The 18,584-nt window shown below is 43.8% G+C and overlaps 1 protein-coding gene across 1 annotated transcript in view; it reads left to right on the forward strand.

The window, feature by feature from the left end:
• The first annotated feature begins 10,076 nt into the window (after window positions 1-10,076).
• Window positions 10,077-18,584, forward strand: part of LOC146810958 (ubiquitin-conjugating enzyme E2 B) — an 81,066-nt gene continuing 72,558 nt past the window's right edge. The window contains exon 1 of the mRNA XM_085618019.1: window positions 10,077-10,243. Within this exon, the coding sequence (XP_085474145.1) occupies window positions 10,200-10,243 (44 nt within the window). The 5' untranslated portion in view covers window positions 10,077-10,199. The remainder of the gene's footprint in view (window positions 10,244-18,584) is intronic.

Raw genomic sequence — 18,584 nt, forward strand, 5'->3', positions numbered from 1 at the left:
GGGTTCTGGGTACTGAGGTGAGTTTTTGGTACACCGCAATTCACTGAGGTCCTGGTTTCCTGCGCATAGTTCTGTGCATGAGCAGAATCCCTGCAACAGGAGGGGACTGAGATGTGTGCTTCACATGTCTCCCTCACCTTAGGGTTGGGGTTGGCAAAGTTGGGCACACCTCTCCTCCTAGCTCTTTTTCCCACCGATTCGTCTGCCCAAAGTGGGGGTCAGAACTGGTGGGAGCCAGTTGCTGGGGGCAGCAAAAGGCAGGGACAGCTTACAAAGGCGGAAGGCTGTTGAAGCTTCCCTTTTCGTGGACTTAGCCCATCCCGGGGGAGGAGGCATGACACCTCTGCCCATGATGGGCTTTGTTTCGGGACACAGAGAGGGGAGGCTCTGACGGTGGCAAATGGCAGGCAGCCATTCAAGAACCACACCAGGGTAGGTCGTCTTTCAGGGGGCATCTCTAAGATGCACTCTGGGTGCATTTAACATTAAATTCCCACACTGGCATCTGTGTGGGTTTAATTTGCTGAGAAGTTTGCTACCAAACTTTCCAGGTTTTAGTAAAGCCATTATGGAGCTGTGGAGTTCGTAATGACCAACTCTCAGACCATATACTCTTTATGCTTTACTACACTTTCAATGTCTAAGAATGGACCTAGGCACTGTAGGGGCACATGGCTCATGCCACTGTACCCTCACCGGGGGCTAGTACACCCTGCTAGAGGGATGACTTACCTAGGCCCCAGGTAGTGGGTTGCAAGCATGTGTGCCATGTCGACTCTACACTTTTCTTTGCACCAAAACACGCGGCCTGCAATGGCAGGGTGTGCATGTTAAGGTGTAGGGCCTCTATGGGTGGCACAATAGGTGCTGCAGCCCTTAGAGGCCTTCCCTGGTCACAGTGCGCTTGGTACCCATGGTACCTTTTACAAGGGGCTTACCTGTGGCCAGAGATGTGCCAATTGTGGGTACAGGTGTACAGCTTTGGGAAAGAACACAGGCCCTGGGAACCCGATTGGCAGGGACCCAGGGCACACCAAGTCAAAAAGTGCATCATGTGTGAGGCAAAAAGTGGGGGGTAACCATGCAAAAAGGGACACTTTCCAACACTATTCAACTGGGATTCCCTCAATTTCGGAAAATCATTTCTGAATGACACAAGATCACTTCTATTCCAGGGCATGTGGACATACCTTCCACCGGGCACTTCTCCCATCTGAAGGATTTGTATATCTTACTCTTCTTTCTCTGATCCATACAGAGGCAATTCTAGTCTTACTTTCTTTGGTTCTTTCTTCTTTGCCCACCTACCTTCCCCTCTATCCAGCTCACTCCACTTTCAGATATAGCCACATAATTCCCTGATCTGGAATTTTATTCCTGATGATCTTATGTTAGTGAGATCACAGTCATTAAAACTTAAACAGTAACTTCTCTATAAGGCTTTGTATCAATTTCATATTTGTGAGCTAATTCGGCCAAACTTTGACGAGCCTGGCTAGTACATCTGGTAATATATTTACACATGAACAAGAACTCATTGTCATGTCTGGCATCTAATTGGGACATGTCAAGATTTCCAAGTATTATTTAATTTAATTCTAGTTTTAACTTAGCCACATCTACTGTCTTTTCCCTCATCGGGGCTTGATTAGTCTTTCCACTTTTTTCTGAACCTTCAACTTCACTTGGGATGTTGATACCTTTAAACAAATTATCTAATTCTTGGGCACTAAGACCAGGTTGCTCTGCCAGGAGATTAATTATTATCTCTCTTCCATTGGTATTAGGATTTACATTGGCTGGTGAATTCCAAATAGACAAGTCAGAATTTGACGACTCCAAAAGTATTGCTGTCCTAAGGATACTGCAATTAGCCCTTGGAGGTAGTTTGTGTAGGGCATGATAAAGGGTGATGATCCTTGGGAAACCCTTCCGTTTGGGGAAAAGCCTGTCTGATTTAATGTTGGATCTGCACTTGCAGAACATGGAATATTTACTTGTGTCGAGACCAAAGAGATTTTTCCCACTGTTGAGCCCACAGAGTTGTTACCTGAGGTACCCATCTCAGTGGAACAGCCAAAGTATGGATAGTATTGTCTGCCAATCCAGGTTTATGCAAAGGAACTACAGGACCAATTGTGGCAGGAACAGTCAGTATGTCTGGGGTATTTAAGACAGACACATTTGGAGGAACTGTCATTCTTGAACACTCTTCTATTGAATTAAAATGTACATCTACTGGTACCATAGGCACTTCAGAATTCCCACTGGTCTCTGCATTACTCAATCCTCCAGCTTGGATCACATTTTATGGGGGTGGCTTTTTAACCATAGTTCATTTATGAAATCACCATCCTGGATCCCTATCACTGCCCTCCCCTCCATTCTCTTTGTCATCTATCTTTTCTTTCTTTTGCTTTTCTTTTCATTTACCTTTCCCATCTTCCTCACTCATCAGTGCAGGGTACAGTCTAGCTCCCTCGATCATATCAGTTCTCCATGTCTTCTGTTCCGCATCCCACCTAGCATCCACACAAGTGCTTATTTCCTTCTTGGCCATTTCTTCATATCTTTCCTTGTGAACTATGTGTTCCCAAGCATTAAGTGCTTTGTACTGTGCAGGTCTAGGAGGTGGTTTCATGTCAAACAGCCTCCTTCTTGACTGTTCAATAATTCTCAAATTAAGTGTGCCATAGCCGACAAATGTCAGTGCACCCGTTTTACCAGTGATCCTATACCACTGGTCAAGCCAACTACATGTGTGAAGACCCATGTTTATTGACATGGAATGGCATTTGGGCGGTGCTTCTTCTCCCTTTCTAACAGGTATAGTCTCATCACCCTTTGTTAGACTTTGTAGAGCTTTAAAGAATGTCATTTTCAGGCGAGATACACAAAATTCACAAATAACTTTTTGTTCAAACTAGGAAATGATTCTTCACCCACAGTTCTCTGTCTGGCGTCCACAACCAATACCAGAGCGGCTCTCTATGACGTAGCCAACCAACACCAGCGTGGCTCTACAACAAACCGACCACCTTGTGATATCAATCTCACTCCTCGCAGTGGCTTGCCCTCCTTTACAATTTTTCACGAACGATTCTGTCAGCAATTTATGCGTGAAAACAAATGCAAAGCAACTTCAACAACAAACTTTATCTGCTCTTCTCAAGAAATTAAGTATTCATATACACAAGAAAGGGTCCACAGTAACACATTCTAACCTACCTAGATGCACACTTGAATGAAACCTCGACCAGCGAGGTCTCACTCAGATTGATACAATTCCTCCCTGTGCACTGAGATTCACTATGCTAACCACACCTCACAATCACGCAAAGATAAAGTGCCTCTTTCAATTGTGCTGTTGAGGACGTCCCACGAAGAGCACCACAACACAGCATACAACTACAACATAGTGTATTCTACACTTTTTAATATCATCCCGGGATCTCAGGCCACGTTGGAACAGATAAGCATTTCAACTTCTCTGCATTTTCGCCACATTTACACAACAACTTAAACATCTCTGCAGAACAACATACAATCACTGCAAAACACCATGAGCTAAGCATGAGCAATTGCAAAGGGCAACCCTACTATTGCTCATACCTCCACAGTTACAACTCACTCCTGAATCGCTGGAACGCCATCAATCCTCCGAACGAACCATGGGCTTTAGGGGTTTGGACTGGGTTTGGACAATTTCTGAATGGGACACCCTAACTCCCTCAATTCAATGACATACCATCCGACAAGCTACCAGTTGATCCAGCGCTGGGCCAACCTCTTACCATTGATTATCCGTTGGGTCATTTCTTTGTTGACTGAGAGGTGAAGGGAGTTAGCATTAGTCACACTCAGCTAATTAACAGTGTAACCCATTTGGCTACACAATAAGGACCAGGAATCTGTAAATAAAGTCAATACGTTTTATTACAAGTTAGCAGTTAAGTTAATGGAAATGAAACTCAAAACCATGCTGTAAACATACAGAATAACAACTGGATAGCCAAACCTTCTCAAGAAGTTCAGTCGCATCAGCATGAGGAAAACAAGTTCAGTCACAGCAATATAAAGAATTAACAATAGAATCTATTGCTGAGAGAAGAGTCTCGGATCCTCTCTTTAAACTTGAGCAATGTCTAAAATCATTTACTTTAGAGTCTAAACTAGTAAGGGTGCTCAAGCCTAAAAAGAGCTCAAAAAGTGGGGAAATTGCAGAAAAAAAGTGAAAAATGTTAATAGTGTGGGAATGTGTCAGCATTTCAGAAGCTCAGTCAAGGGGGATAGAAAAATAGGTGTTAGCCTTAGGCACACTCCTCAATGAACCAAAAGATGAAATTTAGAGGTCTGTACCTCTCAAAGTCCAACGGAAAAGTGCCCCAAATCAACCTGTGAGAACACAGTTAATACCACAGAAATCTCTTGGGTAACACCCCTTGATCACACCATCAGGGGCTTCATTGTCCTTTCCATTATCACATTCTGAACTGCAAAATTAGCAGATTCTCCCAGACCAGTTCTGTGAAAGATATCGACCTTGGGTACCTGCAACTCCTCTATACACTACTGAATAGGGACTGTCAATTAACATTCTGGCTTTTCATGTTCTTTGACAAGGTCCTCTTCTCAGACTCTCTATCACTAGTACAGTGTTACATTTATTCTCAAATTAACAAATCATGTGAACGTACCTGCAAGTAAAAAGACATGCAAGCAAAAATGGAAAAGCAGTATTATATACAGAAAGAAGCACAGAGCTGCTTAAGTCAACCCTGTATGATTCAATGGTGCACATTTAATAGGTGCTCATATGTTCTTGTACAACTACAAATGGGAAACATCCATTAGTACACGGACATTTGTTTGCGTACCATTACTACGCAAGCGTTAGTACGCATGCGATGTAACAACGCGTCGCCTTTAGTACGCGTACTGTTACTTCGCATGCGTTGTACAATGCAGGCGTAGGCGGCGGGCGCCGCTTTTGGAGATCGTCACGGTGGCCATTTGCTCTGAGGGTCTGCTGCTGGTGCTTTTCCGGGTCTGCTGCTGCTTTTCCGGGTGCAGGCGAGGACGTAGGAAGCCCACGACGGAGGAAGCAGGAAGGGAGAGAAGATTGGAACCACACATGGTAAGAGGTAAGTGGGGCTGTGTAGGGTCGTGTAGGGGCTGTGTAGGGTCGTGCAGGGTTGTGTACTTGTGTAGGGTTGTGTACTTGTGTTTGTGTAGCGTAGAGTAGTGTCAGGGGTCGTGCAGGGTAGTGTACCTGTGTTTGTCTGGTGTAGAGTAGGGACAGGACTGGAGCTAGGGGCAGGGTCGTGCTGGGGGTAGTGTTTTAGGGTTTAGGGTAGTGTTGTGGGGTTAGTGTAGTGTAGGGTAATGTTTTAGGGTTTAGGGGAGTGTTGGGGTTGTGCAGAGTAGGGTATTTGGGTGTAGGGTAGTGTCAGGGGTTGTGCAGGGTAGTGTTTGGGAGTAGGGACAGGACTGGGGCTAGGGGCAGGGTCGTGCTGGGGGTAGTGTTTTAGTGTTTAGGGTAGTGTTAGTGTACTGTAGTTTACTGTTTTAGTGCTTAGTATAGTGTCGGGGGGTTGTGATGGGTAGTGAATGAGTGTAGGGAGCGGAGTAGGGGAATGTGTATGTTACTGCAGGGGGTAGTGGTTTAGGGTAGTGTAGTGGTGTTTCAGTAGTGTAGGGTAGTGTAGTGTTTTGGTAGTGTTTTAGATGTGTAGGGTAGTGTATTTTCTATAGTGTTGTGTTTTAAATATTTTTTTTTTAAATATGACGTGTTATTCCGCATACCATTTTTATTACTATGCAAGTTTTTACTTCGCATTCATTAACACTTTCAATGTAATGGTATGCGAAGTAAAAACTTGCGTAGTAACGGTTATTGCTAAGTAATAACCACGTAGTAATAGCATGCGAAGTAATGGCATGCGAAATAACGTCTCATATTCCTACAAATAGATGACACATCAGTACATAAATTCAGCATTAGATTCAGGTTACACTTTAAGTAAATGCAATATAACTTGAAATACATTCAATCAATCAATCAGGGAATTATAAGTGCACTACTCACCCTTGAGGGTCTCAAGGCGCTGGGTGGGGGGGAAACAGCAGTTCTGTTCAGTCGAAGAGCCAGGTCTTGAGTGCCTTCCTGAAGGTGTTCAGGGAAAGGGTGTGTCTGATGACGATAGGGAGCTCGTTCCAGGTCTTGGCCGCGATGTAGGAGAAGGTTTTTCCCCTGTTCTGGCTCTGCGAATGTGCAGGGTTTCGGCTTGGGCGAGGTTGGTGAAGCAGAGGTTTTGCTTCGGTACGTGGAAGGCGATTCTCTCGAAGAATCGAGGTCCTGTGTTGTGGAGACATTTGTGGGCATGGGTGGGTATCTTGAAAGTGACACTCTTTTCGAAGGGGAGCCAGTGGGGGTTCCGTAGGTGTTGGCTGATGTGCTCGTGCCGAGGGATGCCGAGGACGAGTCTGGCTGCGGTGTTCTGTATTGTCTGGAGTTGCATAATAGAGACTTGTTGATGCCGGCGTAGAGGGTGTTTCTGTAGTCCAGTCTGCTGGATATGAGTGCGTGGGTGACTGTCTTTCTTGACTCTGGGGGGGATCCATTTGAAGGTCTTTCGGAGGATGCGAAGGGTGTTGAAACAGCTGGACGTAACAGCGTTGAACTGCTTGTTCATGGAGAGGGAGGGGTCGAGAACCATGCCGAGGCTTCCGGCGTGGTCCGTGGAGGTCGGAGGGCTGCCGAGTGTGGTGGGCCACCAGGTGATGTTCCATGCTGATAGGGTAGTTCCGAGTATGAGGACTTCTGTCTTCTCTGAGTTGAGCTTCAGGCAGTTGTTGCTCATCCAGGATGCAACATCCTGCATTCCTTCCTGGAAGTTGAATCTGGTGGGGTCCTTGGTGAGTGAGAGGATGAGCTGCGTGTCGTCGGCATAGGCTACTATGCTGAGGCCGTGCTGTCTGACGATGGCGGCGAGGGGGGCCATGTAGATGTTGAAGAAGGTTGGGCTGAGTGATGATCCCCGGGGTACTCCGCAGTTAATTTCTGTGGGTTCGGAGAGGAAGGGTGGCAGTCTGATTCATTGGATTCTGCCAGTGAGGAACGAGCGGATCCAGTCGAGGGCGATTCCTTGTATGCCGGCGTCATGTAGTCTGGAGGCGAGTGTGTGTTGGAAGACAGTGTCGAAAGCTGCTGACAGGTCGAGTGGGATCAGGGCTGCGTGTGGCCTTGGTCGAGGAGGGTGCGGATGTAGTCTGAATCCAGATTGGGAGGGGTCGAGGATGGAGTTGTCTTCGATTAACTTAGTTAGCTGTGTGTTGACGGTCTTCTACGCGACGTTTGCCGTGAAGAAGAGGAGAGAGATAGGCCGGTAGTTTGGGATTAGCTGAGGTTTCCTTTCATCGGGGAAGGTGCCGGTCATGAAGGTGGCATTGATGGTGTGTTGTAATTCTGGTGCGATGGAGGTGGCAGCTCTGTGGTAGATGTGCGGTGAGCAGGGGTCCGTGGGGGCCCCCGAGTGGATGCCTTTCATGGTGGAGGCAGTCTCTTCGGTCTTGACCGATGTCCAGGAGGCGATGGTGGGCTGGCTGGTGTTGCTGGAAGGCGCAGTGGTTGCAGCGTCAGGTGTTTGGTCATTGAAGTTGTCATAGATGTTCTCGATTTTCAGGTGGAAGTACGATCCGAGCTTGTCGCAGAGGTCCTTGGAGGGGGAGATGTCTGTGGTTTTGCTGGGGGGTTTGGTGACTTCCTGGATGACACTGAAAAGCTCCTTGGAGTTGCTGGCCTTGGCGAGGATTTTGTTGTGTATGAAGGTTTGTTTGGTGGTTCTGATGTGTTGACGGTATTCTGTCATGGCGTCTTTGTAGGTGGTGTGGTTTTCGGGTGTCTTGTTGTTTGGCCAGTTCTTCTTGAGGCGTCTGTAGGTGCGTCTGGCTTCTTGGAGGTTGGCGGTGAAGCAGGTGGCTTTCCTGTGGTGCTGTCTGTCCAAGTTGTGTAGCGGGCAAGCTTGTCTGCACAGCTGGAGATCCAAGTGTGGAGTCCTCTGGCTGTGAGGTTGGCATTGGTTGTGACTGTGGGGGTGTCAATGTTGAGGGTGGTGTTGAGGTGCTCCTCTGTGACTCTGCTCCAGTTCCTTTGTGGAGGGCACGGAGCAGGCTTGGGTTTGTTGACGGAAAAATATATGCAGTGGTAGTCACTCCATGGGGGTTGTGTGGTGTGGCTGAAGTTAGTTCTGTTTCCCCATGCAAAGATGGGGTCGAGGGTGTGTCCTGCCTTGTGGGTGGGCGTGGTGATGAGTTGTTTTAGTCCGATGTTGGTGAGGTTGTCGAGGAGGGTGGTGGAGTTGTGGTCGCTGGGGTTGTCGAGATGAAAGTTCAGGTCTCCAATGAGTATGTAGTCCATTGAGGTGATGGCGTGTGGTGCGATGAGGTCGGTGATGGTGGAGGCAAAGGGGGCGCGAGATCCGGGGAGGTCTGTAGGCGAGGGTGCCGCAGAGTGTGGAATTGGGGCTGGTCTGGACCTGGAAGTGTAGGTATTCAGCGACAGAGAAGGCGTCGCACGAGGTGGCGGGTGTTTTTGTGCGTGATGGCGAGTCCTCTTCCCGGGTTGTTGGGGCAGTCCTACATTAATATATGTGTAAGTGCATTATGAACATTATGAATGCAAATATGAAAACAGAAGTGCATGTTTAAATAAATCTTTATCATTTCTGAAGTAAATACATTTCAATAGTGTGAGGGTGGTTTTATCCAATCTCTAAAGACTGAATTTCTTTTAATAAGGCTAAGGTACACAGTGTATATGAATTTCTAGTTCTATAGTGAATGCACTTCAGTACTGAATTTAAGTGCAACACTTTACATTAATAACTAAGGACACAGAACAAGGTAGTGCTAAGTGCATGTATATATTGGTATTTATAATTAGTAAGGACGGAGCCAAAATGACTCTGCTCCAAACTCATACAAACAATTCAACTCTAGAACAGTATTGCACACACCACAAGCAGTATGTTGAAGATAAGTAAACACTACAAGGATATGTAATAATTGCGGAGTAGTGAAATTTAAGAAGCTTGGGGGCCATATGCATGAACACATTTTCCCATAGACACATAATGGGCAAAACCCTTTGATGCATCTGCCCCTTGGTTTATGTCTTACGGATATTTGTATTGTATTTCATTTTTACCTTCATTATGGGAATTTGTAACGCATGTTACTGATATCGCGAACGAACCAATTATTTTCTGATACCGCATATGAAGCAATTACTTAATTCAAAGAAATCAGTTTCGCTTACGTTATGTCACATTACTTCTGTGAAATTGGGGAGGTCAGCGGTAGTGCTATGTCACATCCTGTCAATGATCGTTGCAGTTTAATTTCCTTCCAACGATGTTGACCTTATGATAGAAATAGTTGCTGTCAAACTCAATCGAATACCGATTGAGCCTATAACTATATAAACAAAAAAGCATAGCCTTAAAAGGTTTAAATAAAAGCAATATTCGAAACCTGTCGAAGGGGACCGCTAGGCAAGTGTCGGCCGGAAATACACGTATTTAACAATTTTCTCAGTTAATTTGAATTAGACTGTTTGATATGTTAATAAATAATTATAAACGTTCTGGCTGATGATTTAATCTCCCGAAAGTGCTCTCGTTACAAATGGCCGCTTTGATTATGGAAGCGTTAGACGGCGGCAAACGGCGTTCTTCGTTTATGTAACAGTCCCTTTTTTATCTCGTTCAGTGAGAACACTTGTCCCTTCAATCCTATTTCATGCGGTCGCTTTAATCTTACGAATGTTGTGCTTTGGAATGTACCATCATTGAACTAGTGGGGGGAGTTTTATTTATTTTACAGTGTGGGCACAAGTGCGGGAACATACCGCTAGAGTTTCTACGTGCTTATTTTTTAATAAATACATTCAGTGGTGCTAGTGAGTTTGCAATCTTGTGGAAGTGCGAGCCAGTTTTTCATCTGATGGCAGGATAAACGTTGTAGTTCCACCCGCGATTTGGTTTCATCCTGCCGAATGTTCTGCTTCCCTTGGGTTGGGTGCCGCTGCGCGTCATCCCAGGGTTGTTTGTACTCTGGGTTCTTAAAGGAGGCGTACTGGTCTTTTCTGCATTAGGGAAAGTTTGAAGAGTTATTTTATTTTCTTTCATTATACAGCAATGTCTACGCCGGCACGGAGAAGGCTAATGAGGGACTTCAAACGGTATGTCTTGTAGCAAGGGGACAGGCTCAACGTATGCTCTCAGCCCGGGATCTGAGTCTAGTGGGAAACCAAGGTGGGCTGGTTTGGAGCGTAATAATACGGACCTTAGCAGGGGCTTTGTCAGTAGAAAGGTCAAACTGTACCAAAAGAAAACCGCACGACGTGTGTTCTGGTAGTGACAGGAGATGGACAAGTGGAGATGAGTTGGCAGAAGGGTGGGACTGGGGCCACAAAGTGAAAGTGTTGAAACCATATACCTGTTTGACATGGAGGGAGACCATCACGGTATAGGTATACGGCGTACAATGTAAAGGTTAAGTAGTACAAGGGAGTAAGGTTCGTGGGGACCGGCTTAAGGTTATTGGGAGCGACTGAAGTGAATCATTGGCCAAAGACCAAGGGTGAAGTGGAAGGAGTTTGGTAGAAGTATACATTTTGTGTTTCCCCGGTGGTGGGTGCTCATCGGGAATAGGGGGCGCGTGTATAGTTGGAGACTGGGGTAGCTCACTTTGAAAAACAGGACTAAGGAAACATGTTTGAAAAGACAGAAGTGGAAGGCGGCCTTTTGGGGGCAGCAGTAGCACAGGACGGAAAACCGATCTTGCCACTTGCTGCTGGGACTCGTTAGGCTATCGTCAGAAGATGGTTTTTGCACGAGCCTTACATTATTCTCTTCGGTGTGATATATTCATCAAATTTGTTGTCCAGACTAGTATTGAAGAAAAGACGCTCCAAGCCAGTAGTTTACCACGTAGATTTATTGAGGTGGTAAAGTTAAATAAAGAGAGATAAAGTCAGATTCTAAGTAGGAGCCCCACTAGGAGCAGCTTCCCTGCTGCTCAGCCCTTCATCCAAATGATTCACGCACACATTCCAAACACTAACATTCCAACAGGCAGTCATTCTGGCTGAGCAGCAGGATACCACACAAACGTATACAACATAGTATGTATGTGACGATAAACGCGTGTCAAGTGGTATACTTGATTTTAAAGGCATACAGTTGGCCTCTGCTTGAGGAGGCATTTATTACTGAACCACTTATAATGCAGAATATGTGTAATAAGGCATTTAGTCAATGCGGGGTGTGTGAAAATGGTTGTAAAAATAAAAGTATGATTAAATATACCTGATTCGTGTTTTGGAAGTACTACATTTCTTATTTGAAACAAGGGTATTAGCATATTCCATTCTTTCTACGTATGCACGTGATATTTGTATACTGTGAGCTTAGCACTAAAGTCATAGGAGCACTGTTATGGGGTCAAAGGCAGTATACAGTCAATCAGTCAAGGATTTATAAAGCGTAGCTTTTCATCTGTGAGGGTCTCAAAACGCTGGAATTGCTAACTGCTTCGTGATGATCTGTTCATTCGAACAACAAGGTCTTGAGTCCTGGAGCAATGGGGCAGACCTGAGGTGGAGGGGAAGGTTGTTCCAAGCTGTGGCTGCCAGGTGTGAGAAGGAGCGTCCTCTGTTTTTACCTCGGCGGATCTGGGCAGTGTCTGCGAGGAAGAGGGAGGCGGATCGTAGGTATCTGGTCGGTTGGTGGAAGGTCATGCGTTTTTTGATGTATGCTGGTCCTTCATTATTCAGGGCTTTGTACGCATGGGTCAGCATCTTGAACTAGTATCTCTTCTGGATCAAGAGCCAGTGTAGCTTCTTGAGATGGCGTGTGATGTGGGTTTGTCTGGGGAGGTCGAAGATGAGTTTTGCCGCTGGGTTTTGCATTTTCTGTAGTCTCTTTAGGAGGCGTGCGGTGACTCTGAAGTAGAGTGTGTTCCATAGTCCAGCCTGCATGACTGTCCTTCTGGTGTTGACTGGAAGCCACCAGAAGATCTTGTGGAGCTTGCATAGAGTGTGGAAGCAGGCGGATGAGACTTTGTTTACCTGTTTCTTCATAGGTAGCTTGCTGTCCAAGATAATGCTGTGGTCTGTTGGGACGGGGGGGGGGGATGGGCAGAGTTCAGCAGGCTACCATGCACCGTTCCATTGCGAGGTGTTGCTTCCTAAGATGAGGACTTCTGTCTTGTCCATGTTGAGCTTGAAAGAGTTGTCCATCCAGTCAGTGACATTCATCATACATCTGTGGAAGTTGGCTCTGGTGGTGGAGGGGTCTTCTAACAGCGAGATGATGAGCTGGGTGTTGTCGGCCTAGGAGATGATGTTGAGTCCATGCGATCTGACGGTGCTTGAGGGGGGGGGGGTCATATGTGTCGAAGAGGGTGGGGCTGAAGGATGATCTTTGCAGGATGCCCAGATGATCTTCTTGAGTTTTGAGGTGAGCGGCAGCACTCCTCCTCATCCTCCTCGGTGAGATTGGTACTGGTTATGATTGTAAATGATGCAGCTGCTTTTGAAGATGATACAGGCTTGAAAGGGGAGCGAATAGAATTCTCCATGAGTGTATGAGAGCACTAACAGGACTAAAATCCAGAAGGTGTCTTAGCAAGTAAACCTTTACTCTGCAGTCTTAATATATTTTGCTTGTGTGATCCATGTGGATCCTATGCATTTCGTGATTGCTGTCACAATCTACTCATTACAAACACTTTTCTTTGCGTGTCATTGAACAAAGTTCCAAGCAAGTATCTTCTGCTACCCAGCTATCACATACACAAAAATAGGATGCTATAGTGTTAGCTTGCTATTCTGATGTAGGTGAGGTTTTGTATCTTGCTATGAGTTTTGAATTCCTATTTAAAAGTTACTCCTCATAAAGGAAGATCCCCACTCTGAACTCCTTCCACGAGTTTCAAATACTTAAGGAGATGGATCAAATTTAAAATAAGCTCTCTTTCAAGTTCAGGCTTTCTTTTGTAGTAGAGCTCATGCTATCCTTCCGACATCTATGCTATTTCTATGTCTTGAATTCTTCTTTTGCAATTTCTGTGATAGGTGTGTGGCCCTCCGGGAGAAGTTTCATGCGAAGTACATTTTCTGTCTCAGATGGCAGCTGAGTGAGTGCAGCAGACCACCCTTATCCCAGTGCCATAAAAGTCTTTGTGTGCCAAAGTTTGTTCTTTAATGCAGTTCATGGAATGCCGGAGCTAAAACAAAAACAGCTCTTGAGGTCCCCTCTTAAGCCATACCCCAGCAAAAATATCACTGTTGTGCTTTTACAGACAATCTGGGAGCAGTGGGGAGCAACAAAGTGAGGGATTTAAAAAAAAAAAAAAAAAAAAAAATTTGGGGAGGGATGAAGCAGAACGAGCATGAGAACAAGAAAACATGGCGGTTCTCATGGATTTCTAAGTGATGAAGAAAAATGTGGACAGTGTAAGGATACAATTCAGCCAAGGATTGTAAAGAGGCTATGCTCCAGGGGAGAGACAAACGCAAGAAGAAGAAGACAAGCGATTTAATAAGAAGCAAGCAAATGAAACTGAAATTAAAGACAATCAGTGGTAAGCAATGTTGGGGCTGTAAAAGTTCACAACTGGTCTTTAGTAACCATCAGCTTGCGATATCTGGCAGGTTTGACCTAAAAGCTTTCTTCCGGGTACAATCATTAATCTGATTGCTTCTAACATATATAGCCTTTTAGCCAGTGTTTTAAGGAAATAGTTTAGAATACCCATTATATTGGCAAGCATTTCATGGGGGAGCAGGGAGGGAGCTAATGAACCTACAGGATGCTTGTGGCGGGAGAGGCTTCTCTGGCACACAGTGAAAGTTTTGGAATATTTCGCAATAGCCCCTGGTCCCCTCATTGTGAGTAATGGCCTTTAGTTTGTGAACAGTGTGCACATCTACTGAAAATAATCCCTTCAGTGTAAGAGCTGGTGGCAGCCCATATGAAATTTATCATCATCGTAAGCAGTTGGTGGGTTAACTGCTTTGCAGCCTCCACAAAAAGAGCATCATTTATGGTGCTTGGGCTGCAGCAAAAACATGGCAACACCTATTTTGTGTTATAACCCCCAACATCCAATATGGCCTCTACAATCTTGTCGTGTTTCTTAACGAAATTACCCTGTCTTAGAGTTCACCTAATAATACTTGAGCAAATTAGAAACATTCTACCTGCATGGCCTGCAAATTGGAACATCGTTCCTTTCCTTTTTCTACATGATCAGTTAGTCTTTTTGTTAATGGGTATGCCCCAAATTACAGAACTCCCTTTTTTTTATCATCTACCACTTATGCTACAGCGTTCATACTATAATTTCAGTACAAAACAATCTCTTTCACATTACTATGATGAATAAAGATGAAATACTCAAAATGAATGTATTTCTTTTCTCCCATCCTGGCACTTAAGAAATTCTCCTAATCCATTCTATTGCGTACACTGTTGTCATTCATCCTTGATAGAGAATAGTAAGATCTTTTCAAGAGGGTCACTGTGTTTAAATGCTGCATGAATAAGTACTGCGAAACTTCAGCAAAGCAGTCTTCCTATATACGCAGGTTGTAAGCGGAGAGCCTGGACACCTACGCTTCTGTGCTCAGCCATGCACCTCAGTATTCAGTCAATCTATAGTTCAACGTTTGTGTGTTTATTCAGTTAATGAGCAATCATGTGACAATGTTGAGGTGGTGTAGTTTTAAGTTATAGCTTCATTTGAACGTTCTCAAAGGCTTCTCAACTGGGAAACTAAGATGACTTCGCCACCCATAAGGTCTCTGAATGTATTCATTGTGAATTTCTCAATTTTTGTGTATTTATGTGTTTCTTCGTACCCGTTGCTCATAAGTGGCTTATTAGTTAAACAGGACAGTCTTCAGTGCTAGTTTCACTATCATCTGAACAGGATCTGAAATGCTGAATCATGCTCCTTCACTTTAGAGCAACAGAAGACGTGATGTGTAAAAGTACTCAAAACCCAATCAGGAAAGCTTCATGAGTTAGCAAAATCCGTGCTGTTTAAAATATTTTAATACAAAAGCGATGCTAGATTTCCAGAGGAAGGTCATGATTCCAGGCGCGCTGTAGATTGACTTGTATGGTACCAAATCAACAGAAATATGTCTGAGCTACCATTAAGCCTATCTCCTAGCTGTTCCACTACCAGTGCAGAGCGTATAAAGCAGAAGAATGAAAACAGACTTTCAGCCCTTCCGTAATGAAACCTAATTTTCTGCAGCAAAGGGAACTCAGTGACGAGACTTCTCTGATCCTTTTTATTTTTTTTTTAATCAAAAATCAGATGGCCCGGCCTCCTGAGTATCATGATGATATATTGTAAACACTGACACACTATCACCCATGTATAATAAAATCCATGTAGAATAAGCCATCAAGGATGTTTTTGTGGGTCAAATATGACAACAGAAACATCACAACTCTTTGTTGGATGTTTGAACTTTTCTGAATTTGAGTGCTCAGGACAACTGATTGGACCTACTAGTTGCTATAAGGTCGGTTCCATAAATACCGAATTGTGGTGGGTTGTAATTTGATCTACCTTATGAATATTAATGAGGCAGATCGCAAATTGCGATCAACTACGATTCACTGCCATCACAGGGATGACGGCCTGCTGAGGTCAGCAGGTGCCCATGATTAAGAATGCAATGTTTTTTTCCTTCTTAAATGCAGCTCACTTTTCGTAATCGACACTACACAATAGTCAGTTACAATTATTAGATTTGTTGATCTTTCTCAGGGCTCAGGCTGGTAATTCAAGTTCTTTGGCAATCTGACTGGTTTTACCTGCCTTACCCCTCCCACATTTTGTGAAACCCTTTGGTGAATGCATACAGTTACCCCCACCAGTCTATTTGGGTAATTCTGTACCAGAATATCCCCTACGGATTTGGTTTTGTGGTGTGTAATAGTAGAGTGTGCCATAAGTGCCTATCACATGGTCTGTCTGTAGTATATTCCAGTGTTTAGCTAGTATTTAACCTCCTCTGGTTATCTTTGACGGGTTTTGACCTTTAAGATGGCCAATGTTCTGAAAGCGCCATTTCTGCATATGCGTAAGCATTGGTGGCCATCTTTTAATGATTTCAGCATTTTAAATCATTGCTTTGCCATTCAAAAACGACAAACACTTTGCTTGTAAAAACATTGACCATTAATCTTTTCTAGTGCAATGATAAAATATGGCAGAAAAATGTAAAGATGGTGTAAAATGCAGGAGTGAAGCTGAGCTTTCTTCTTTAAACGATTTTGTCATACTGTATCATTGCTTTACTGTCTAAGCTTTCATCATTGTAGGCATCATGAAATGGTAGAGAAGTAATAAAATATGGATAAAACAATTCTGAGGTGGCACCCGGCACATCTCAAGACTTGGCGAAGCCAATGCCTCTGTGGGTCTTTACAGACCAGACTTCTTGTATTTGTCTGTGCTTATTTTTGGAGCAGGTGTGACTGCTTCAGAGTGAACTAAGGTATTTCTCAAAGATATGCAGTATCGTTTTTCCTTTTAGATGGTTATGAAGTGGCAGTTCTTAGTCTAAATATAACAGTTTTTTATTGGTGTAGCTTACCTAGTGCTTGTTGCAGTGAAGCTAGTTGACACGACATCCGTCTAATTCTATACCTGTTGACCTAGGGGAATCTTTCTCTCCAAACATCCATTATAAGGCACTTTTTGAAAAGCCTTTCGAGACGACAACAGTTCACTCGCAATTTATCTTGGCAGCACAATTTTCATCCTCCTGTTGAACAATATGATTCTTACCAGCATTTCTTTAGTAGGTCTGCCACCAAAATTAGGTACATTGACATGTACAATGACAAATCTCCTTATGTACCGTAAACTTGTAGTCTTCGGGTTTTTCCCTCTTAGAATAGTAATGTAAATAAGCACTAAAAAAGCTAGTAGATCTGGACTTTACAGCGCAAGCAACAGCCTTTTTGCATTCCTGTTTTTGAATGCGTTGATGACACATTAAAGCCAGATTTGTTGTGTTTTGCCAATATTTGTTAGGTACTGCTTGAACTCATGTAAGGTACTTCTTGTAGAAGATTTTCCAAATAAAACCATTTTATGTGGAGAAGTGTGGCTCACTGGTTAGAGTAGGCAGACCTGGAAGCAGAGATCAACCCGGGACCAGGGTTCAATTCCCGGCTTGGCTGGGTCTTGAGTCCATAAATTGGCCATGGACTCGACAATTCTCGCTCCAGTGCATACTCGATTCATGGGTTCACACTCTGCGACTCTGGGCAATAGCTTGCTTAATCTCCACAATGGCCCCTCGCGGCGAGATGCCTGGCTTTCACCTTGTGGATCCCCTGCTGGGTTATCTCACAGGGGAATACCAGGACGGGTTCCCTAAGCAAGCGCTTAGAGACCGGTTGGTGATTTGCGCTATATAAATATCTGCACATTTACATTTACATGTTAACACATTATTGGTTTGTAGCAAGAAAGCATAGGATAGGGTTTAAAAATGCATGTGTGTGTGTATGTATATATATATATATATATATATATATATATATATATATATATATATTTTGTGTGTATAATTTTAAATGAGGTCGATTTAGAGTATGGAGATTTTTTTAAATATTATTGTTCATAAGACATCACTTGCCTCCAAACGAAGGGATTAAACTATCCCACTTCAAAACTGTCTCTGGAGCCTTGTCTGAAGGACAACCGAGTCCAACTTTTTTTTTTTTATTTTATTTTTTTTAATTTGTTTTTTTTTTAGTGACACAACGTCCTGTAATTTATTATGTGGACAGATGTATTACATTTTATTTAAATTTATGCATGGTTGATATAGAGATCTTTTGGTTTAATTCAGACAATGGAGGTAGGAGCTCTGACAATTTATTCCTAATTTTAAGGGCTTCACTTTTCTGTACCTATCTAGAATGAAGATTCTTGTTGACTGCTCCCCAGAATTTGGTTTCTATATACAGAAAGCTGGAAAACTGCCAACAAAATTTGCATAGGGCAAAATAAAGTAAAACGTGGAGATGAATAAAAGTTTTCCCGGATAGCTTAAGTGTTCTTCTCAGAGGATCCCCAACTGGAGTGCAGAGGTGCTCATGCACATGGAAGATGATTTGGGATGATGCCAGAGGGTTGAAAGGAGGGGCATGTGGTGTTGCAAAGGGTGATAGAAAGAAATAGAAGAAAGGAAAATCTACATGCAGCCAAAGGAAGGAAAGTAGAAAAGATCCTAAACATATATTCAGTAATACAAATGTCAAGATTCTTCACAGTAACGTTATGGAGTGTAAAAGGGCTGCTTCATAAAAAGAACAAATGACTGACAGTATTGCAAATTATGGGAACAAATGGATAGAGCTCTTTATAGAGTCCAGGGTTTTTTGACCCATTTATGAAAGCATAGAATGAAAACGCAGGCTATGATTTTAACTTTGCACATTACAGATGCTTATCACATATTGACTTTTTTTTCCCTG

Source organism: Triturus cristatus, chromosome 7, assembly GCF_964204655.1.
Source record: "Triturus cristatus chromosome 7, aTriCri1.1, whole genome shotgun sequence".
NCBI lineage: Eukaryota > Metazoa > Chordata > Amphibia > Caudata > Salamandridae > Triturus > Triturus cristatus.